Genomic DNA, 25,553 nt, shown 5'->3' on the forward strand with positions numbered 1-25,553 from the left:
GTGCTTCTCGTATAGTTTGTGCCTTTTCTCTCGTGTTCAGTCTCTGTTTAGTTCTAGCTTGGGGGTTACGAGACTAACTTAGGATCCGTTCAGGACTTATCAAATACATCTTTAATAGAATCCAATTGTGGATCTAATTCTTGTCAATGAACCGAAATACATCCTTAAGACTATGCTTTAAAAGCTTCTTGTGGAATGGTCTCAGTATTGTTATCAAACACTTAGCTATATTATGATATGAGGAACTATAAATATCTAAAACTGGTCTGGTTGGAATACCCGAGTTGTGTACCTTCGGCAATCTATTCTGGTTTAATCATTTTTTATAACCTTAATGAAATTATCTGTTATTCTGTGAGTTTCTCGAAAGGTTTGGTTAGTTCATTCTCGATTTTATTACTCAGATCTATCTGGTCAATCGGTTGCTGAAATTTCAATTTGTCTTCCAAGATGGTATCCATTTTGTCAATATAGTCATTTTCATTTAACAGAACATCTCTTGATCTTTTGTCACGCTTCATTTCATCTTTCAGGGGCATCTTAATGGCTTTTATGTCTTTCTTTATAAGAACGCTTTCTTAATCCCATTAATTGATCCTATGTTGGTAAAAACAATCAACGAAATTTGATTTTAAATGTACTCGTACTTGATTGAAATTCTTAACTAGATCCCGCGTCTGAGTTTTCGAACCATATTTGCTGGTTCGAATTTTTAATTTTGATCACTTTGTGGTACAACGCAATCTTAGTCCTTTGTAACCAGTTCATTACTGCCTTATTCCCGATCTAAATTGACAGGTCATACAGCTTCTCACTACTATTTTCGGGAAACTGTTATGTCTCGTGTGATTGAATCGTTTATTATGGTTGTATTATCTGTTCTGACTACTGACTTATTCGCTTTAGTTGTCCATAAGATCAGTGACCTGCTTATGCATTAATATATCTGATTTTCCTAACCCAATGACTCAATGATAGTGAATAGTTACCGGGGGATATTGGTCCATGAGCTTTCTTTCATCAGAAGACGAATACGGTAAGCAGATTAGTTCTTATTGTACTTTACTCCTTCATGACTCAAAACGTATGCAGTCATACATGACAGCACAGTAACATAAATAGGAAATTACAATGTATGCACAATACTGTCATAATTGACATAAAATGGAATAAGTAAACAATTAATTGGTAAGAAATCTGGAACAGTAAGACATATAACAATGGTTCATGAGTCAAAAGAAGGCTTACAAATTCGTAGAACATAAAAACAGAATAGTTTAAGAGTATAATAATTATACAATAAAAATATGAACAATAATTTCCTGTGGGATAGTCCTAGAAGTTCAACTTTTCTCAAATCCTTTAAGTATGACAGAAATGCGTCCTAGAACTATTCACTAGTGAATAAACGAATATTACTAAGGATGGTTTTGTGGAAATTTGATATACATTTGATCGTGAACTGCTTTACATATGGAACAACAGAAAAGTGTGACAGAAAATCCCTATTGATACTAGTTAAGGAACAAAGTGATTCTTACCCATAGCTCCATACAACGCTTCACACAGTAAATTTTCTTAGATTTTAAGACAAAATACAAACCACAAAAGTATGTAAATGAATAATTTTTAAAAGTACCCAGACTAACTTTTGTCACAAATAAATAAAGAGTTTAATTGTATTTGAAAATTAACAGGAACCTGAGAGAACTGCATAGCTTTTCCACCTCAGTAGTAGACTCAGTGGTAGTGCATACCGAAGAACCTCTCAGCAAGCCAGCCCAGAATCTCCATATCTTGCGGTTAAACCTTAGCCATTAGACCACTGAATTGGTATCCAGTGGTATTTATTTCTAACTTTAGTTAATCCATGATATACTGATAACTCAGTGCTGCTGCTAAGTTTTCACTATCATTTGTGCTTACACTCCGGCAGTCCTCAGTTCTAGAACCTCAAAGACCCATTCCGTAGTAAGTCCCTAGCAAGCTCGGGATTAAAGTTTAAATGAGGTGATTTTGTGAAGATTATGCTAATTTGTAGGTGGAATTCACCACAGATTGATATCATGTAGAGGTTGTAGGTGCGTACTGTTGCAAAGTCACATACAAGGTCGAGGCATTTGTTCTATAACCCCTGGTTTTCAGTGGCGACGCAAAACGCCTACAAATTTAAATGAAAATAATCTCCAAAAATTCACTTTCATACAGGTAATAACATTGGAAATAAACCGATAATGAATTCATAATTTTAATGATATATTTATCAGATAAGATGTAGCTACAGTTGTTTTGAAAAACAGCTTTTTAAAATGAACCTATTAGTAGTATAATATATCACAGACTTGTCAAACGTTGTTATACAATCAGTACACTTACTTTATGTCATCCTCAAACGTTGGATGTAGATAAATTTCCAGTTTTTCAATTTTTTTTAACAAGTCATCCAAGTAATACTTAGATGACATAAATATGTATTCCAGACCTTCAGAAAAGCGCATAACCCCTTCTGAACACGCTGCCAATGTTTCAAATAATTGTGTTATTAATTTTCTCATTAATAGAAATGATCGATCATACACGGTTAACCACTTATCTTTGGACATCTGAAGTTGATCCAGAATAGTCACCATGTTTCTATCACAAAACTGAAAGTGTTTGAGATCGATGTATTTTTGGAAAAAAAAGATAGACCACTAAAAGATACATCAAACAAATATAAACTGAGAAATTCCTCTGTCAGATGGCATTTGTAAACACAATAATGTAAATGTAAAGTTTGCAAAAATGTTGTTCCAGTAGTTTGAATGATAGTTAAGAACTAATTAAATGAATCTATTACCATCCACTAGTCGTGAAGTTTGCGAAGATTATAATTACTTGTTAGTGGTTTTCGTCGCGGAGTATCAGCAATAAAATTATTAAAAACCAAGGGATGATAGATGTGTAGTTCGCATTAGCGCGGGGCTCTGTAACAGTAGGCACCTAAGACTGTCGAGTCGCCAAGTGAATAAATTACCTCTAGACTACTGAGTTAGAGTTCAATAAATTCACATTTACAGCATCAGTTATTATCACGTGGCAAGATATGAAGGGAAACAAATTTTCTTAGTTTAACAATCGTTTGTAAATATAGGTTATTTAGATAAAATTTACACTTGCGACTTCACTTTTGTTAGAAGTCGTTTTCTATCAGACACTTTGGTGAATACCCGTTCTGTGCCATTTTAAGATACTTTTAATTAAAAACTGACATCGGTTGAAGAGGGACTAAAATTCAAAGTGTCAAAGAGCTGTTTATTTGGATTTCGAAACATATATGATTAGATTTGGACTCAATGTATGAATGGTAATATGCTTACCGTCAGACTTGTGTCTTGAAATTGAAATCCACTTCCTAGTCATTTATGCTTTAAAATGGTTCTCTAGTTAATGTCAAGTCGTGTTGTTAGTTACTTCTGAATATTCATTTTTACAGAAGATATTAAAAATATTCCTTAAGTACATAGTAAACATGTTATCAGAACAAATGCCGCAAGTCTCAATGACCTAAAATATAGCTAAATTTAGTGTGTTTTTAATGGTATGGAATACATCATGACTGGATGTATTACCTGAATATCTGCTTTAGTTTTACTGTTATATGACAAAGAAAATCTGGATCTATTTTGAATGAGAATACTGTTATGGCTGATGTTTTATCCGCTAACTAATTAACCGACTTCAGATTCGGTACTAGTAATCCGAGAATCAGATAATAAAAGTAAAAACATAAAGATGATAGATAAGGGTTTATCTGACCTCACAATTAAAGCAAAACGACACATAAATACACTGCTTTCTGTGTGATTTATTTACAGTCAGATTTTTATAAATTGGAATGAGTTGTATTAAACACTACTTGATCAATAACTTATTGTGTGAACACACCTTTACAGCATCGTAAAACTAAGCGTTTATAGCAAGCAGATATAGCTAATAGATTGTTATTTATTCATTCCTTAAGATGGAATTACAAGTCACAGACATGGCAAAACCAATCTCGAAAGTTATTCATACTCAAATGAATCAAATACTTGTTCATCATATCAGTAAAAATTCAGGACACTGTAAGTTAGTTCTTAACTTATATTGTATTAATTTTGCGATCAGTAGATTGTTTATCACCGGTTATTTTGTGCAATTTACAGTATTAAGTCTTATTTTACCTTCATCTGATAGATTGTCAAGTAAAGAAGGACGGGTTTTTGCCCCAAAAGTTTTCAAGTTTATCAATATTATTGTTATGTCCTATGCCCCGTCAAATATCACGTGACCGAATCGCCAATTGGAAAACTGGATTATATGACCTCGTTTTTGTGCCAAACTAGCGATGCATTAACCAGTATGAGTAGCCTTGGGTTAACTCTGAATCCTTATTGGTCCTCTAAAATGGTAGCTTCTCGTCTAACCCAGCCTGTTCAGTCCAGAACACAAATATCAGCTTCTAATAAATGAATCATTTATTTGAAACATACTTGGTTTATATACCAGCAAAACAGATCACATCACACTATAAAATAGGAGATCACATTTATACAAGATCAATCCAGAAAGTGTCTGTGACTGTGAGATACAATAACTAATAGATTGAGTATAACTTAAGAATAGTAAATCATACAATAGTAGCAGATGGATCAAATGAAAGCTTATAATAAGCGAAATATAAATAAACACAATTTGGTTACCGAATAATTGTACAATAAGAATATATATATATATGATAACAGTCCATTAATAGTTCTCAGTTCCCGTAGTTAAATCTTCACTAGGATATAACAGTATTTCACTCATATAAATTCAGAATTGGATTATGCAGGCCTAATATGCACTGTAATAAGATTTCTCTAAACCGTCCAAAGTATCAGTTACTCAAGGATGTCTCGGATATTTATAATTAAGTGAAATAATGGAATAAAATTAATTTAAATTAACTTAAAGACAAATGAAGGTGTATGAGAAAAGTACAAAAATAAACACACAGTCAGGCAAACGTCAACCAAATGAATTGGAACAACAGGTTTAGGTGTCGAGTGTATATTTTGAGTGTGCAATGATGTGAATTTGATATTTTCATATCATTTATCACATACAAGTTTGCCTCGAATTAAGAAGAAATTATAAATCCAGACATTTCGAGAACATGATTAGTTTTTTATTGATTTAGGTGGTAGATATATACAAAATGTAATTAAATAATACGCTTTTGGTTCAAAACTCTCAACAAGTTACACTGAGTTTGATTTTGTTTAAAATCCATTTACTACGGTAGTTGAGTACTTTTATCATTATCGATATTCAAGAAACGCAATGAACTTTATCAATTTCCGTAAATTAGTTACATCGTTGAATAAACTTCATATTTTGCATACAAGTTCTTGAACGTTAAGAAACTGGACTTTGAATTGTGCAAACTTTCATCCATAAATTTCAGTTTCTGGTATTTAAAATTCTGGTGAACTAGATGGTCATCTTGGTGAACATATAATATTGCTTCTTTTTGTTAACATGTTGTATTCACAAAATATATTATTTACTGAACATTCATGGTTTTATTCATTTTCTATTTCAAGCGCGTTTATTGAAGTTTGTTACAATCCAATTGAATTTAAGAAAATAATTGCAATCAGTAAGTTGTCTGGACATGCTGCTCATTTCATGGGATGAAATTTGTCTCTACCTTGATAGAATACTATTGTCACTGGGAACCAGAAATATAAGCATAAAAACTTCCAATTCATTTGTGATCCTCTTGTAGTGACCGGCCAGTCTCGATAAGAACACGATTGGAATAACGGAAACAATTATTATTATTGTAACCAATTGTACCAGAGATTGTTTTACTGTATTTGTTTAACTGTATCAGTTTCACTTCTTGTTCCGCTATCCGCCTTGTTTGGTTCGAGCTTGCTCACGCACTGCTTATTCGCTTGTACTCTTTGGCACGTCTCGGTATTATTTCGATACCACGAGATCGCCAATAAATATACTTGATCTGGACTAGTAAAGCCTTCTGATTTACGGGCTATCAAGGGAACCAAGTCGTTTTTGGACGCGTAATCGAATAGTAGTGGTGATCATAGTCCGTCCACGACTCGACATCCACTACAACTGGTGAGCCGTATTTGGAACACGCAATACAGCTGGTAACCCAATCCATCGAGCACAAGTCAAACTTGGCCAATTCACCAAACCAGATCAATCCGGTGAGTCTATTTATCTATCCACATCTGTTGCATATATTCGTATTGATATTTTTCAATATATAATATTTTGGCAACTTAATATGGTAGATAACGATAAGAATAACATAAATATGGTAGACTCCGAGATACAGGTTATCAGTTTTCGACCGGTTCCTTTCATCCCTCATGATCCAGAAGTCTGGTTCGCGGCACTGGAATCTCAATTTGAGATCCGCCGCATAACCAATCAAAGGCAGAAGTACGCCTACGCTTTGGAATCATTGCCCGGATATCACCTAACCGCTGTCCGTGAGGTTGTCCTCAATCCGAACGTTCCGAACGTTTATGACCGTCTTAAGGATGCCATCCTTCGACATTTCCTCCCATCAAGAGAGGAACGATTGAGGACACTATTAGCACGTCACCCTATGGGTGATGCTAAGCCGAGCCACCACCTCACGCGCCTGCAATCCCTTGCAGGAAACATGACAGCTGACTCTGAGATAGTCAAAGAGTTGTGGCTCGAAGCCTTACCAGTCAGTATCCAGCCAACCCTTACGGATCTGCTCGAGGACACCCCGCTCAACAAGGTGGCCCTCATAGCAGATAAGATTCTAGCACGAGTTAACACCAAAGACGACTATTTGGTTGCTAGTACTTCCCGTTCCAACGTTGATCTCGATGCTAGACGACCTCCAGCTCATGGGGATAGGAACAGATGTATCCATACTCGTCTCAGTTTCCGAGACCGCGCAAATGTGCCAGCCCCCTACGCCCCCCGACCCAGGTCACAATCTCGTAAGGCCGTAACGACTCGCCCCAAGCGGGCATCTTCCAAGCCACGCCAGAAGGCGGTTTCGGAAGCGAGTCCAGGTTGGTGCTGGTTTCACCGTGCTTTCGGAGCCGGTGCCCGTCATTGTCGAGCTCCCTGCTCATACAAGGCGGGAAACTCCTCAGCCGACGAGTAAATGCGGCCGTACTCGCCGGCACTTCACCTCAGGTTGGCCGTTTATTTTACGTGCACGATTATCGCACCAACGCTAGGTACCTTGTGGATACGGGTGCCCAAGTTTCTGTCGTACCTATCGGTAACAGTAAGTCTCAAGCCACTATGCTTCGACTACGCGCTGCGAATGGCTCAGTCATTCCCACCTATGGTACACGACAACTTACGGTCAACCTGAGCAACCGACGACAGTATCTGTGGACGTTCATCATTGCCGATGTTCCCACAGCTATACTCGGCATCGATTTCCTACAGCACTATGAATTGCTAGTCGATTCACGTAGGCTGCAGCTAATTGATACTTCGTCGAACAGCAACTTTATGGGCTCTAAAGCCCACACAAACGCGTACCGAATCACAGGTGTATTTCATTCGCGTGACGATTTATTCCACGCTTTATTTCAGAAATTCCCCAAATTAACTAAATCTCTCGAGGAGACTCCATCGGTGACCAATCGTGTGGTACACCACATAGTCACCCGCGGACCACCAGTCACGGCAAGACCTCGCCGACTGGCACCGGACAAATTAGCTTTCGCTAAACGTGAGTTTGACAATTTACTAGCTACTGGTATTATTCGTCCTTCTCACAGTCCTTGGGCCTCACCTCTCCACATGGTTCGAAAAAAGGATGGGGTTAGTTGGAGACCATGCGGAGACTACCGAGCGTTAAACACAGCTACACGTTTCGATAGCTATCCCGTCCCCCACATACATGACATCACGGCATCACTCAAGGGCACGACAATTTTTTCCAAGATCGATCTGGTACGAGCATATCACCAGATCCCAGTCGCTCTTGAAGATATAGAGAAAACTGCTATCACGACTCCTTTCGGTTTATTTGAGTTCCTACGAATGCCATTTGGATTACGGAATGCTGCTCAAACTTTCCAAAGGTTTATCGATAGCATTGTACGAGACCTAGATTTTGTTCACGTCTATATTGATGACCTGCTAATCGCATCATCAAACGTAGATGAACATTACCAACACCTGACGCTACTATTCCAGCGCCTTTCGGATAATGGAATAATAGTCAACCCCGACAAGTGTGAACTCGGGAAGAAGGAAATAAAATTCTTAGGTCATGTTATTAAGCATGAGGGTATTCTACCTTGTGAGGATAAAGTACGTACTATATTGGAATACACTGTACCGTCCACACTCAAGGAACTGAAGGCATTTCTCGGTTTGGTCAACTTCTACCGACGCTTCATTTCGCACGCGGCAGAACAGTTACGACCGTTAACCGATTTACTTCGCGGTAATCCACGCAAACTGGAATGGAACGACGCCGCACGTACTGCATTTTCAGATATCAAAACGGCCCTAGCTCAAGCCACACTTCTCGTGCATCCTGACCCATCAGCCACGCTTAGTATAGCGGTTGATGCATCGGATTTCGCCATAGGAGCCGTTATGCAACAGAATATCTCCGGTAGTTGGCAGCCCCTCGAATTTTTCTCACGACGCCTCACTCCCACGGAGACGAGATATAGCGCTTTTGGTCGCGAACTGCTAGCAGCCTACTGCGCCATCAAACATTTCCGGCACGCTGTAGAAGGTCGTAAGTTCATCTTATTCACCGACCATAAGCCCTTAACGTATGCTCTGCATACCAAGTCTGACCGCTACTCACCACGAGAGTGCAGACATTTGGACTATATCTCCCAGTTCACGACAGACCTTCGTCACGTCAAAGGCGAGTCGAACTGTGTTGCTGATGCTTTATCACGTATCCAACTTAATGCAGTTACTTTGCCAATGCTTGACCTACCTGCTATAGCCGCCGCCCAAGCAAACGATACTTCATGCACGGAAGCACAACAGTCTACGTCCCTTCAGTGCCGGGAAGTACCCCTAGCTACTAGCTCAGGTACTATCCTATGCGATACTTCTACGGGCCTCCCTCGACCCATCGTACCCTCCGCTTATAGCCGTCTCGTCTTTGATGCCCTTCATGGTCTATCTCATCCTGGTATCGCAGCCACCCTACGCCTCATCGCTGCACGATACGTCTGGCCGTCAATGAATAAAGATGTCCGTATGTGGGTAAAACAATGTTTACAATGTCAACGATCAAAAGTGCACAGGCACGTAGCTGCCCCTATTGGCACTTTCGCTACGCCTGATGCTCGCTTCGATCACGTTCACATAGACATTGTAGGACCATTACCACCATCGCACGGGTATGATCACATACTCACATGCATTGATCGTTTCACAAGATGGCCCGAAGCTATTCCCATCACGTCTATTACGGCGGAGACAGTCGCTCACCGCTTCGTAGAACGATGGATAGCTATGTACGGTTGTCCCTCGACTGTCACGACTGACCGAGGACAACAATTTGAGTCCGCATTATTCTCCTCACTAACACGGCTGCTTGGTACGGAACGCATACGCACTACCGCCTACCATCCAGCATCAAACGGTTTAGTTGAGCGGTTTCATCGCCAACTTAAAAGTGCTCTTCGAGCACACGAAAACAACAATTGGTACGAAACCCTTCCGCTCGTCCTCCTGGGAATCAGAACGAGTCTAAAGGCAGATATTCAATGTTCCGCCGCTGAACTTGTTTACGGCACGACATTGCGTCTGCCTGGGGAATTTTTCACACCACGGAGCAGCACTAAGTTCGGCGAATCAGACTACGTCCAACGACTGTCTGCATTCATGCGAATACTGACTCCGGTGTCATTTCGTATACAACATCGACAGGTCGCTCTCCCTCGAGAGTTATCTACCTGTTCACATGTTTTCATACGAGTAGATTCGGTACGCAAACCTCTACAACAGCCTTACGAGGGACCTTTTCACGTGATTTCCCGTCACGAAAAGACCTTCAAGGTTGATCGACGTGGCCGCATCGAAACAGTCAGCATTGATCGTCTCAAGCCAGCACACGTCGATGACAGTGCTATACCTGATAAGCCGAGACTTAATGCTAGACCCATCAAAGCTTCTAGCGGGATCTCTACATCTACTTCGGATCCCACGCTAGATGCACCTGAGACCTCATTCTCACGTCCCAGTCAACAGCACGTGTCATCTGCCCCGTCTACAGACGAGACTTCCGTCTCACGTCCAGACCGGCAGACCACACTGCCCTTGACTGCGGATGAGATTGCAGGCTCACGAGGTTCGAACGAGACTACCGTCTCACGTTCCGGTCGCCGAGTACGCTTACCCGTACGCTTTCTCGACTAACCTCATAACCAACTACGGATACAGTATAGGAATCTACCCCTATACTACACGAAAGCTACACTTTTCTCTTTTTCTTTCATTTTTTTGTTTACCCCGAGCCTACGCCTCTGACCATCGCTGTTCTGGTATCGTCGACTTCAGTCAATCTTGGCGAAAGCTGGCCTGATCACCCACGCTCTAGTCAACGCACTCAGTCGATCTCTCTGACTCCAAATACGTATGATATACATTTGGTCCCGAACATGGTTATCCTGGTCGCATCTGGTTCCTTGGCTCAATCTGGTTTCGTCCTACGTCTGCAGCGTTTCTGGTCCGGACCTCTACGAACGCAACCTTCAGATTCTGGATACAAACCACTCTGGTGTAGCATGCTAATCCAAACAATCAACACAGTACGTTCCTTCTGGTACCGTTCTACATCAAAGACTTTTGGTGGCAACTCGAGGATCAACAATTACTTCCTGTTCTGCCAACGCCTTCGTCCTACAATGGCACGTTTCGCGATCAGTCCCACGAACGAAACCGCTACGTATCGAAAGTGTAAACCCTTTCCAGCGGGGGGCTCCTGTAGTGACCGGCCAGTCTCGATAAGAACACGATTGGAATAACGGAAACAATTATTATTATTGTAACCAATTGTACCAGAGATTGTTTTATTGTATTTGTTTAACTGTATCAGTTTCACTTCTTGTTCCGCTATCCGCCTTGTTTGGTTCGAGCTTGCTCACGCACTGCTTATTCGCTTGTACTCTTTGGCACGTCTCGGTATTATTTCGATACCACGAGATCGCCAATAAATATACTTGATCTGGACTAGTAAAGCCTTCTGATTTACGGGCTATCAAGGGAACCAAGTCGTTTTTGGACGCGTAATCGAATAGTAGTGGCGATCATAGTCCGTCCACGACTCGACATCCACTACAAGACTTTGGAGAGAGATACGTAACCAAGAGGATATACTAGCACTTCAGAGGATCTGACTCGACTTCAAAGTTGGGCAGACAACAACGGACTTACCCTCAACACTTCAAAGTGCATAGTAGTCCATCTGCGACATGTTTCAGACTATAGTTACAACTTAGGAAACTCCTCTCTAGAAGTATCCGAAGTCGAAAAAGATTTAGGAGTGTTGGTACCCTACGACTTGAAGTCGTACGCTACTGTGACAAAATCGCCTTTCAAGCAAACCTTCAACTGATAACATTGAAGTGCATTTTTAGCCAGTTTGACGGTGGAACCCTCCACATAATCTTGAACAGTTTTATTCATCCCTATTTAGAGCACGGAAACATAGTATCTCATCCCTCATTCCAAAAGAATAAGGACACTAAAGCGTATAGAATGTCGAGTCACGAAATCAATTCGGGGACTCAAATTCAATCCTTATGAAGAGCGCCTCCAATAACTAAACCTCCACCCGTTAGAGTACAGGCGTCTTAGAGGTGACCTTCTTATGACTTCAAGTGTCCCTAATACTTCTGGTCATCCCCTTAAACATCTACTTAAGCTTAGTCACAACACTAACCTAAGGAGCAGCACCCAGAAACTGGAGACCCAACATAGCAGAACGGACTGTGGGCACAACTTCTACTCCATAAGAGTTGTCAAATGCTGGAATTCGCTGCCGACTGAGCTAGTCTAAGCGACTTCCCAGGAGTCCTCTAAGAGGAAACTTGACCTAATCTTACGGACTAAGGATAACATATTATTATGAGTTATCGACTTCTTTTTCCTCTTTTATCGTTAATCTACCTAGGTTATTGCCTGGAGGTATTGGTGATCCACTGTTACTAGACACGGAAGCTCGTTAGGCGAAAGCTTCTACTCCGTCCATAACCATTTGAACCATTATGGAATGATATGGTGCCGAAGAAAAGTTTAGCCATCTTAACATTTTTAAATGCTTGTAAAGCGTTATATTGTATATAGCCGTGTCGATTCTACATTTGGTATGACTGTTGTTTATTTCATCTACATTTTTGTTTATGATCTCTAGGACGTGCAAATATGAATTGAATCCTTGAATCAGGCGTCGTATGAGTTTCTGCTGGATTTATGTTTACTAGGAATTACATTAATTTCCAGTCTCACTCGCCTTCAGTTGAAACGTGTGACTCCAACTCTCCCAATGAAGAATTTACAAAGCCGGGACAAGATTATACTTCTAACTATTCATACCCATGTCGCTGGGATCAACTTCCGTCAAACAAGCATATCTTCACCAATCATAACTTTCCATCTAAATTGACCTGCAAAAGCTTGCAGCCTGAGTATTGGTGGAGTCGGTATTCATCTGATTTGAAGGATAAATCTCTTAAAAATCATTGGTTGTCTTACATTGGACAACGTGATGATAGGTATAACTTAACAGAGTATCAACTGATACGTGAAATTATCTGGGTCCTACTTGGTGCCAGGGGATGCTTTGCTATGCAGTTATGTAAAAACCAGATTGTAGATATTTGTTGCAAGTCACATCTTACATCTGTTAGCCATTTATCTTATGATGCTCTAGATTCACTGCTGCGGAAGTTCGTTGATTGGAATAATCATATACTATTCATCCGACTTGTAGTCCATTTCGTAGTTAACAAAATGGACTGCATATCTCATGCTTGCGTCTTTTCTTTTGCTAGTTGCTTGAATGGATTTTTGTCTCAACTGGATGAGTTCTTGCATGAAATGGAAAGTAAAAGCCGTAACCCAGGCATTTTCACTATGATCAGTCTTTACCATTGTTTAATCCCTTGGTGTAACCGTGTTAAGATATTGTCGAAGATCATAAAAGATATCGTTGAAAACAATCTTGATAACTTACGACAGACAAGTACGACCTCAACTTTGCTGGATGCACTACGTCATACTTCAGATTTACTAGAAGACTGTGGTTTTGACCAGTACATCGTTCAGGTACTGCGTTCTATGTTCATCATCACATTTCATCCATTCATTTCCTCATTAGTCCAGCTGTTTTCAGGGTCTGCGACTTTTAATGACCCATTGGTAAAATTGTTTGCTGATATAAATTATAATATACCACCTGGTGATCCGAAATTTTGGTCTGATGCCATTAAGCCCAGAAATAAAGTGTTAGACTCATCTTGCATACCATATATGTTTCTCCCTATCATGGATGAGGTAGTCGATGGTCTTAAAGCTAACTTCTTACTCATTGCAGTTTGTGAAGAAATTGGAGACTACTCCTTCCTCGAAACAGTTGATGCAGGTCCTGTTTGTATCTCTTTGGATTCTCTCTTGAGCGAACAATATTTTCGTTCTAAACTCAGCCACCAAGAATCTTATCTCTCGAAAAATTGTTACAAAGGGGATGGATCAAGGACCACACTCAAATCCTTGGAGTCACAATTAAAACGCTTTGTTTGTGAACGAAGAATGTTAATTAATCAACAGTTGTTGAAGTTATTGCTTCACTCGCATATGCGTGGGCCAAATGGGTTGCGAACTGTAGGAAACTGCTTAGCTGTCGCTGGAGCAGTGTATCTTTTTGGTGCTGGTTATAATATGGACGATTTCGCTCGTCAATGTTTTGGGAATATTTCATTTCCAAGAGCCAAGAAGCTGGACCTTGTTGATCTCACAGCCAATCTACAAAGTCAGTTAAGTGATACCTTCAGGAACCGTCATGCATCGCATTCACTACTGCACCTAGAGTCGACTTTCCTCGCATTTGATTTCCTTAGTGTGGATCAGCTAATTGATGATCGACCTATGGAACTGATTTTTGATTTGATTGGTAATTTAAAACTTAATTATCACTTGGACTGGCCAGCGAATATCATTTTGGATGAAAAAAGTATTGGAATTTATAACGATGTCTTCATTTTCTTGCTTCAGGTATGTTCAACTATTCACTAGGATATGCCTTTTTATATGCTCGGACACGGTATAGTCCTTAGCTTTCACCAACGAAATATTCCCATAAATAAAAAGTGAAGTAAACGTAATTTTTGTCTGCAATCTAGCGGTGGGCAGCTTGTTCATCGCAAAAATATCTATGGCTGTGCTTTCATGAAACTTTGAAACCTTGGTAACATCTTGGTTCAGTTCACTCGAACTACGATGCTGAGTTCGCATACGAACTTCCTCATATTTTTTATGATTGGTTCGTCCTATGTTTTCATAAGACCATGTATTACAGATTTTCTAATGTACACCAAACAATTATTTAGATATGAAACTACTTTAAAGTCTAACGTTAGTAGCCACCAAATTATAGCTACACTTACTTGAACCATAAAGCGTGTGTGGGATGGACCTTGGTCGATCATGGTGATGTTTTACGTGTGCCCAACCACTACCTACCTCGATAAACGACTTTAGCTGCTGTAGTAGTTCGGGAGAAAATTAGGGGGGCAAAACCAAGATGCTACACTAGTCTGTAAAACTTGAATTGATGTTTGCTGGTAGGTTCATAGTACCAGGTTGGGGTTGACGCAGTTATCTTCAGTGACTGGAGACACTAAGTAGTGTTTTTCAAAATTGATCGAGATGGCACAGATGCATTTACTTGATCTTTCTTTAACTATCGAGTCCCTGTATTGGCTCATACTTTTCTCAATAATCCATTCTCAAATCATATTGCTTATGCTTATTCTTTCGTACTACTGATATTATTACTACATTGTTATAATATTTTTCTTGATAATTTCATTTCACTGTGCTGATGTAGTGTGGCCAGTTGAACCTATGAGCATGTGCCAGGTTCTACTTTGCATGTAACCAACCTACTGATTTTTAAAAAGCGAATAAGCTAGTTTGCTAGAATCTTTTTATCTTGGCTCACATTCTGCATTCACTCATCGTAGGCTATATTGGAGGCTATACTAGCAAGGGGTTTATTTGAATTTTATTTTCAGCGTTTGTTTCGTGGATTGTTTACTCCGACGGATTTTTCTATTATTTGCTCTTCTGACGAGCGACTGACTCGAATTACGTAAAAGGCACAGTTCTATGACTTTCCCAAAGAGAAATACTACAATTATCCTTAATCCTCGAACGTGAAAAATAGTGGTGTAACACTGGTCTTCGTCCCAGCCTATTTGCATGACAAGCAGTATTACTGTTAACGTTTCCAACCGTTTCAACCACTGCAGTATTTTATCCACGACAGTCTGCCTTCAATTGATCTCCAAGTATGTAGCCAGGCTATTCGTAGTTGTACTGATCCGTATGGGCCACGTTCTGTCAGCCAAAAATTTAAATGTTGATATTATTGGTCACAAGTTCAGAATGAATGAGTGTATTTTAGGTCGTGAATTGGGGAAGGGGACTAGATAGTTGATTGAGTGATTTTCAGTCGGCTAGCCTGTCTATGGCTAGTAACTTCTCGATCTTTATTATAGTTGTTGAATAAATTGGAAACGTTGCTGAATGTACTAAATGAAATCTGTCATCGCTGATGTACATCTGTGTGATTAATGAAACCAAAAAAGGTTAGATAATGAGCAAAGCGCCTACGGACCGTTTTTGGTGGTTTGCTTAAAGTTGATTGCTAATTTGATCAAATTCTTTAGGTCTCTACTTTGTCATTTAGGGAGGAATGATAACCACAAGCTGTATAATGATTTATTGTTTATCATTTATAAAGATGGAATTATAGCAGTTCATAAATTTTTAGTCATTCTCTACGGAATTTGACGCGGTTATTCTCATAATTTTACTTGTACAGTGTCGTTTAAACACTTTTGATCACTTGTTTCATTTGAGCGTTTATGTCAATTAAATGAAATTTGTATTACTTATCCTTCAGATTAAATACGTTAAATGGAGTCTTGAAAACTTACATTTCAGCACTCTAGAGAAAACAGTTTCAACTTGTTTTTCCACCAACCATCATCTTATCATACTACGTATAAAAATGTTGTTTATCTTCACGAACCTACATGATTTCTTGGCACACAGAATTGAAGCTATCCGAACTCGATTTTCATCTAAGTGGTGTCTTCCTGAATTTTATTCTACTACATCCATCGATCACAATATCCCCGAAACATATACTTTCGCTAATCTTGTGCAAGATCATAAAAATTTGCTCAATGAATTACAGTCTGTGTGCTTATTAACCGAATCCACTTCTCTTCTTTTTACAGAGATATATAATCTTTGTAATATGGGTCTTCAGTTACGAGAATTATGGTCAAAGGACCTTTCATCTCCAAACTGTGAGACTTCACGTTTTAAAGTAAAAATTGAGTTTCTTTCTGAGCAATTTGACAATCATGTACAGTTTCTTTCGACAATGTTAACACGCTCAGTACGTCTGAGTACTGCTAAACAGCTTTTATACCTATCAAGTTCTTTTAAAGTTGCAGCTTCGTTTCCTACAAATATCTTCAAATCAATTCCTTCCAAATGACACTGTCATCAAATATGAATGAGAAATAAATATTTTTCTACACACCATCTTTTTTCTCAATTTATTATTTCACTAATAAGGAAAGATTTACTTTTAGGTTGAGAATGGCTTCACCGATAAAATCCATTGATAATTTTCTAATCTCCTCAACTCCGCATCACTTGCAGATCGAAAGTAAAAATAATGTAAAACGGAAAGAAAAGAAAGCTAATTTGGATATTGAAATAAACACTGATGGTGTGGAGACACCTCAGGATAAATGTTTATTTCAGGTCAAAACGAAACCTCAAAACAGCAACAACAGCATGGTCTATCTAGAAGATGCTTTACGTTTGGGCTGGACATCTCAACGTGCAAGCTACTTATTTGATCTCTTAACAAGGCCTCCGCTTCTTTTTTCTCCCAGCATGGGAATCAGTCTTTCATTCGAAAAAGGTTCGCAGAATAGTTATCACATTCTACCAGCTAACAAACGAAATCGTCCGATTGACCCTGATCCGTGTTTGTTGTCGATCGACGGTCTTCTAGACTGTTTATTCGTAACGAATTCTTTGGTTGACCAAATCTATCATGACTGTATGGATAATCCAGAAAATCGGGGGACTGATGAATATGAACACTCCCCTACTGTTTTGGCTGCGAAATTCTTCCGCAGACGAGGTAACGTATTTTTTAATTCACGTGGTGTTTAATTGTTAGGAAAACTTCTTTTAGTTACTTTTTTTCTGTCCTTCCCATAGGCAATATTTTATCTCATGATATTGAATAGTTAGGTTTGTATTATCCGTAATCTACGACGTACTTTATTATTAATCTACATCCCTGATAAAAGTTATCTTACAGACGTTTTCTTCTACATATAGTAAAGCCAATCATTACTCGATTATCAGAATTCCGTCTCAAATTGTCGGATTTCAAGCTGGGTGCATGTGTTGGTAGAGGGGCTTGCGGAATAGTACGTGTAGTACGTGAGGTATCACCACCTCATTCAGTGTATGCAATGAAATCTCAGTTTAAAGGAGCTTGGTTGCATCATGATCCGGTAAGTTTCTATGATTCAGTCATTCTTATAATTTTTTGCATTATTTGCCTACTTAGGAGGGCTCCCAGATTCTGCTTGAAAGAACTGTGTTAGCGCAGGCGACTGCCATTGAAAACCCATGGCTTCCACACCTGCATTATGCATTTCAGGACGAAAAGCATTTGCATCTTGTGATGGACTACGAACCCGGTGGCGATTTGTATATATTCTTAAGCAAGTGAGCGACCTTATTACTTGACCAATTTTAGCATAAACTGTAACCATTGTTTGTTATATGTGCATTACAGTGAAAATTAGTTACCGAAATAGTCTTTAGCTTAAGATAGAAACTTCATAATAATCTAGGCTAAACAAAAATATATATCTACCGAAAACCACAGGTAAGGCACTGGGACAGAATTTTATGCAAATATCTGTTTAGCTCTAAAACTAAATAAACTATACTAGTCGAAGTCATCTCTTTCATATTTTTGCTTTGATTAGATGTATAGAAGGCAAATATAAATGAACAATTTGGCTCATTGCACAAATACGAGTTCTACACTGTTGTATCTACACGTCTAGCAACATGAGATTATTGCTGCTCGTGTCATAGTGAATGATATTTTTGTATTTTTGGGGATCGATTTTATTTATTTATTTATTTTATTTGGACTAATAAATATTCGTACAAGGGGGCACCAGATATATGTGCGCCACACAAGTCACTTGATTTGTCTGTGGGCTATGATACTGACCGGGTGCCCTGACTGAAGTAGGCGATTTTCTTAAGGGGCCACACCCAGAGCCTTCGACCTAAGATCTGATCCACAAGGCAGTGGAACATCGTGAGCAGACCCAGTCCCATGGTAGCCGGTGACCAACAATTGCTTCATACGCCATTTGGTGATAGACAAAGACATATTCAGTCCGAACAAAGTAGTTTATTGCTTAGTCCAGTGTCAATCTTGTGGGACTGATACGAACACCATCCAAGTAAACCATCGTTTTACCGTTGCTCAACCAACACGTGCTTTATTTAGTCTTATATGCTGCTATTTTGAGTGATCAACTCAAAATACAAATGGAACTCTAATAAAAGACTTCTACCTTTGTGTGCTGGTCAGGTCTATTTATCGTGGTGATTTGATCGAAGTATACTGGCAGGAACAAATGTTTCTTTAGGTCCTACTATGCCCAATACATCGGTTTCAGAATGGTTAGACTAAAAGCAGCAGACTCATGATCCAATGGCGAAGTCATACTGCTGGCTGTACTGAAGCATGACAGCAGCAAGATATTTTCCTCTGGCAACTAACATCTACAAAGTTGTTGCCTTCTCATAACAGAGGGGAGGGTTTAGAAGAAATTGACCCTGAAAATGTCGTGTCTCATCTTACCCCATGGATTCCTATTTTCAGCGTTAAGGCCCTTCCAATCACAGAGCAAACACATCAGAAACTTACAGAAAGGCCGTGCATCCCTTTGACTTTATGGTCACGTTTCCAAGTCACTATGATTGCTGATAACCCAATTTCCTTTTCGGGTCCCTCGAGAAGCGACGGGGAAGAAACAACCACCCTTATGCTTTTTAAAGCACTTAGAGATTGTTTAGTAAAGTTGAAGTTATGGCTGTACACTGAATAAGGTATCTATTCACAAAACAAGTTATAGTTACCTCAAATGAAGATTATCAATAGAATGAAGTATTTCGTTTCCAAGCTTATCAATGTTTTGGGAGTTTCGATATTTCAGATGTCAGTCAGCTACAACGTCGGACCAGGCACATATATGCATCGGTCCAAGATGCCATACCACATTAGCACAACAAGATGAACACCAAATTCATAGGAGTAGTCAATTTAGTGGTGGTAATATATAAAAGATTGCATATAAGGATATAATACAGGCAGAAAGAATTAGTTCGTAGAAGAAAAGGTATGAAGATTTTAATCTCACAGTTTAAGAGAAGACAAAGTGTGTATACACTTACACCATTGTGATCGATTCTGAGCCATGTCACACAGAGTCTACAACCATTGGTTGCGATAGTCACGCGGACCTCAACCAAGTAATCTGCATCTACCAACATGGCTCATACTAGAGGTTAGTGGCTTCAAGCACTGATGCCATGTTTTGGTTTGGCCGCTACTAACTCTCTTCCAATCATCCCTATTACTAGTCAGCATTGCACGTCGTGGTAATCGGTGTTCATGCATACATAACACGTGGCCCAACCATCTCAGTCGATGAAGATTCACAACCTCATCAACTGATTTACCATCATTCCATAAAACCCTGAGTCTAACCTCACTATTACTTACCCGGTGATCCCAGCAGATGCTGGCAATATTTCTAAGACATATGTGGTCAAATAATAGTAGTTTACAAGTATCTTCTACTCTTAAAGGCCACGTATCGCAGCCGTAAAGTAGAACAGAGCGAACTGTTGCGCAGTATACTCGTCCCTTAATTGATAGAAGGATACCTCGCCTTCGACATAGGTGACGTAAATTGGCAAAAGCCAAACGAGCTGTTTGCATCCGTGCTGAGATTTCGTCACACACCAACTCATTAGGGCTGATCAGACTTCCAAGATAATTGAGGTTGTCGACGCGTTCGACTACTTCACTTCCTATCCTTAGTTCAGGTGTTGATGCAGGCCAGTCCTGGAGCAACAATTTAAATTTAGAGGAAGAGAATCTCATTGCAAATAACCCGGCATTGTTACTCAGTGTTACCAAAAGTCCCTGCCTTTTATCAGTGTCTTCACCAAACAGGACTATGTCATCTGCGTATTCTAAGTCGATAAGTGGAGCTTCCTGAAAATTCACTCGATGAGAACGTTATTTCCAGTAGTAGGTCTATGATGAAGTTAAACGAACAACCTTGTCGGACACCACTTGATGTTGTAAAGTCAGATGACAGTTCGCCATAAGCTCTCACTCGACTGGTATTGTCCGAGTGAAGAGCCTTCAAAAGGTTTGTGTACTTCTGAGGAACACCTTTCATTGACAGACATTGCCACAGAACCTCTCGGTCTACAGAGTCAAATGCTGCTTTTAAGTCAAGAAAAACTATCATTGTCGGGCGCCAATAAACATGCCTGACGAATAATGAATATGTGGTCGATACAGCCACGACTAGTTCTGAAGCCAGTCTGATTTTCTCGTGTTTGGGGTTCACGAGTCTTTGTTAGGCGTCTGATAATGATTGAGGCTAGTATTTTAGATACTATATTAGTCAAACCAATCCCTCTATGGTTATCACAGAATGATTTGGACCCCTTCTTATATATTGGGACAATCAGAGATTGTGACCAGTTGAATGGGATTACGTGCAACTCCCATATTTTAGCTAAACTATTAGTCAACCTAATCGTTAAAATTGGACCAGCATCCTTAAAGACCTCTGGAGTTAATCTATCTCGACCAGCTGCTCTTCCTCGTTTCAGATTAGCTATAGCTTGTTCTGCACTCGTACTCAGTGCTATGCTTGCACACGCCAGTCCACGAGAACTAGCCATCGGGTCGCCAGGTAACGGAGGATGTTTCTCGTCGGCTCTCCGTTTTGGCGAGGTGAGATCAAGTGACTGACCACACTAGGATCCTGTGTGTTTCGAGACAGCATACATCAACGGAACAAGATTCTAGGGTTTTCGCCAAGGTGGTCTGCTGCTCGATTTAACATAGGATACGCACGTTGAAGGCTCCAACGTGTAGTTTTGAGCGAGGTTTAAGTAGACATGCAACAGTGTTTTGCGCACTAGATTCGTTGCTTATAGTGACACTTGAGGAGGAAGTTTAGTTTTGAAAGTCGAGGTAGGAGGAATAATAGAAATTGAAGAGTAAAATTCGTTACGAATAAAGTGATCTTGAGTGCTGTTCGAAGTATGAGGGCGGTTTTCACTTCCGGATTGCCCACACCATGGAAGGGTTCTTCTAGAGGTACCTGAAAAGGAAAGTGGATTAGAAGTAGTCTTGGTGACCTGAGGGCGTGACCGCAGTGCCCAAGGGACAAATGCTTAAGACTTGTTACATTGTAATGCCATAATAAATTCTAAAGTGAAGTGTAAGGGGGCGTATGTTTTTTTCTTCAAAAACTTGATTATTAGTAAATTTAATCCTGTGGTGTATTGGAGATTTTTACAACACAATTCATTTCGTCATTTGTACTTTGTCACCAATATTGACTTCTTTTGTATATCATCTAGATAAAACAAGTGTCTGAATAGAGCACGGGGTTGCTAGTTGAATCATTCTTCCTTGAATTATTATGTTAAGAGTTCGAATGTGGCTATAAATATTTCCATTTGGACAACCAAGTGTTATCATTAGCTTTGACTGAAAGTGTGGCTAAAACCGGGCAACGTAAACGTATAGTTAATTACTAAGTTGCGGCTGACTCCGCTGTTGATTTTTTAGGTAGCTACAATTTTTATCTGGAGATTGGTAAAATCGAGCGTCGTGAATCGTATATCTGTAGTCTTGTTTATAAAACAAATCGTTTGATATTTAAGTCTCTTGATATATTTTGCTTTCAGAGTTGGTCATTTGTTGGATTCAAAAATGATACAGTTTTATTGTGCCGAAGCTGTGGAAGCCGTCCATTCGTTGCACCAAATGGGCTATATTCATTGGTATGTTTATAAGTTCAGTGCTAATTGGGTAGTTTATTCTTATTGTGATTCATTGTGACTATATCTTCCCAAATTCTCTAGGTAAATATGACTTGGAATTTCTTCATAGTTTCACTGTATGATTTCCTATAAATAATAGATCACAATGACTCTCAAGGACATTTCTATAGTTTTTTGTTTTAACTAATAGTTGAAAATTACTTTTTATCTTTTAGTGACCTAAAGCCTGAAAATTTTGCAATTGAGAGAAGTGGACACCTGAAGCTAATTGATTTTGGTTCGGCTATCAGACTTGATGCTGATGGAAAAGTAATTTTAAGTTTATAATTGTGTTTTACGTGTGATTATTTAAATGTCTTGATGACTATTCGTGGATTTTACTACATTTTTCAAGTCAATTGCAAAGGTCTTATCACGGTGAATATAAGAATCGATATTTGGTTAGCTAGGCTATTTATCATCATTGATCATACGTTTTTATGGGGTTATCTGTGATTTACTGCCTCTATATCTCTGGTCTTTATTAATTAGCAATTTGCTATAAATTTAGTCCTTATTCCATGACAATATGTAGAATTGTTATTCTTAACACTCATTATCATAATTGTTTCTACTTTTCCTATAACCAGTAGTAGCCTTTTCCATCCATTCTAGTTTTAAATGCAAGTTTGCTCTTTTTCATCACTTGATTTTTAGACAACTGTCAAAGGAATTGTGGTACAATTTTTTTTTAATTTCATTATAATTTATCCCTAAAAGTCGAGACAGTAAACGAATAAAATTGGACAAGAGATTTCCATTGTTATATTTGTGACACGGCTTGTGAAGAAAAACTAAAGGAAAATTATTAAGAAAATTGTGAGACGTACTATAAGGTATAATTCAAGTAAGGACATAATCAAAATAAACTACATTTGGATATGAAATGCCTCATTCTTTTTATTAAAAGTAAGGGAAGATCAGGATACCTGTCTGCTTTTCACTTAAGCGATAGTTAATCACATTTTAATCTGGGTTGCTTTTGATCTCTGGGTCTTCATTTAGAAAGTTGTAGTGAACCCGTGGGCATTATTCCAGTACAACTGTCCTTGATTCCTCAACAACCTACCATGAAAATATAAAACGAAACTATAGAATAGATACTATTTTGTATGACCAACTTCTCAAGGTGTACAGAATGATAAAAACTCAACTCATGTGTATCACTTATTTTAATACATGTTTTTAAATATGTACCAAACCTGAATAAGTGGTGAACAAAGTGTTTCGATGAATAATCACCGAATATATTTGTGTTGTTTTGTAGACAGACCACTTTCATTTCCATCTTACTTCAATCAGTACAGAAAACAAAACTAATTGGTGTTTAGATATAATAAACACGTGTATCGAATGAATGATCGATAAGTTAGTAGGGCACGGGTTATAAAACTCGTCGGTTAATTCACATAGCCTAAACTTGACACTCAACTTGCTGGTTTTGCCACACACACACCCACGAATGATAATAATTTGCTGTGGTACAGTAGCTGTTATCATTGTGTGGGTCAGTCAGTCAGTCAGTCACAACGTAGAACTTCGTACGTACGTACATCAGTTCGAGTTGCCATACCACATTAGCACAGAGATGCAGTTGTCGATTCAAATCCCATAGTGGTAGAAGTAGTAGGAGTATAATCAGAAATCCAAAAGATTAGGGGTTTCAAGAAATTATTGAAGGAGTATAGTACAGTGAAATAAATTTGGAAAGAGAAAAAGATAAAGACATGAGGAATTCAGAAGATTAGAATTTGGTAGAACACAAAGAGTGGATGCATCTTCGCCATTGCAAACGATTTTGAGCCATGTCATTCAAGGTCTCTAACCATCGGTTGCTGTCATCTCGCGAATCCCAACCAGGTAGTCTACACCTACCAACATGGCCCAGTCCACTTGTCAGTGACTTCATTGATTTGTGCCACGTTTTGGTCTGGCCACCCCTAGCTTTCTTCCAACCTACTCCTACACCATGAAACATTGCACGTCGGGGCAGTCGGTGGTCGGGCATACGTAACACATGTCCCAGCCATCTCAACTGATGAAGTTTCACTACTTCATCAATCGATTTGCCATCCCTACCTAGTACTCGTTTCCTAACAACTGCATTACTTACCCGGCGGTCCCAGGATATACGAGCAATGCTTCGAAGACACCTATGATCGAACACTAGTAGCCTACGAATATCCTCTACTCTTATTGGCCATGTTTCACTGCCATAGAGTAGGACGGAGCGAACTGCTGCACAGTAAACCCGTCCTTTGGTTGCTAGACGGATATCTCGCCTACGCCATAAATGACGCAAGTTGGCGAAAGCTAGACGAGCCTTCTGTATCCGTGCTGAGATTTCGTCACATACCAGACCACAAGGGCTGATGAGACTTCCAAGATAAGTGAAGTGGTCTACACGCTCAACTACTTCACTCCCTATCATTAGTTCAGGTGTCGATGCAACCCAATCCTGAAGTAACATTTTGCACTTCGAGGGAGAGAATCGCATTCCGAACATGCCTGCATAGTTGCTTATAGTGGTCAGAAGACTCTGCATGTTGTCAGCGTCTTCACCGAGTAAAACTATGTCGTCGGCGTATTCTAAGTCGACAAGTGAGTCTCCTGGTAAAAGTTCAACTCCTGGAGGTTTAGCTGATGAAAGTGCTATCTCTAAAAGTAAGTCAATGACAAAGTTAAACAAGAATGGGGAGAGTGGACAGCCCTGACGAACGCCACTTGTGGTAATCAGTTCTGATGACAGTTCGCCATAGGCTCTAACTCGACCAGTTGTGCTCGAGTAGAGAGCCTTTATGAGGTTAATGTACTTCTTTGGTACTCCTTTCAGTGACAAACATTGCCATAGAACCTCACGATCAACAGAGTCAAATGCCGCCTTAAGGTCAAGAAATACTACTATTGTGGGACGTCTGAATTTGTGTCTATGTTCTAGGACCTGACGTAGGGTGAATATCTGGTCTATGCAACCACGTCCAGGTCGAAAACCAGCTTGGTTTTCTCTAGTCTGCTCTTCACGAGCTTTGGTTAGGCGA

The 25,553-nt window shown here is 39.4% G+C and overlaps 2 protein-coding genes across 2 annotated transcripts in view; one reads left to right on the forward strand and one right to left on the reverse strand.

Moving 5' to 3' along the window:
- The window catches only part of Smp_148680 (putative DNA double-strand break repair rad50 ATPase), a gene marked incomplete at its 5' end in the record, with an annotated part of 28,521 nt that extends 25,891 nt beyond the window's left edge, over positions 1-2,630 (reverse strand). The window contains one exon of the mRNA XM_018794727.1: positions 2,377-2,630. Coding sequence (XP_018649110.1) covers positions 2,377-2,630 — 254 coding nt within the window. The remainder of the gene's footprint in view (positions 1-2,376) is intronic.
- Positions 2,631-12,495: 9,865 nt separating this feature from the next.
- Smp_148690 (serine/threonine kinase) overlaps positions 12,496-25,553 on the forward strand; it is a gene marked incomplete at its 5' end in the record, with an annotated part of 32,652 nt that continues 19,594 nt past the window's right edge. Inside the window, 7 exons of the mRNA XM_018794728.1 lie at positions 12,496-14,295; positions 16,211-16,642; positions 16,984-17,476; positions 17,680-17,858; positions 17,915-18,075; positions 22,381-22,476; positions 22,692-22,785. Coding sequence (XP_018649111.1) covers positions 12,496-14,295; positions 16,211-16,642; positions 16,984-17,476; positions 17,680-17,858; positions 17,915-18,075; positions 22,381-22,476; positions 22,692-22,785 — 3,255 coding nt within the window. The remainder of the gene's footprint in view (positions 14,296-16,210; positions 16,643-16,983; positions 17,477-17,679; positions 17,859-17,914; positions 18,076-22,380; positions 22,477-22,691; positions 22,786-25,553) is intronic.

Source organism: Schistosoma mansoni, chromosome 1 (assembly GCF_000237925.1).
Source record: "Schistosoma mansoni strain Puerto Rico chromosome 1, complete genome".
Lineage (NCBI taxonomy): Eukaryota > Metazoa > Platyhelminthes > Trematoda > Strigeidida > Schistosomatidae > Schistosoma > Schistosoma mansoni.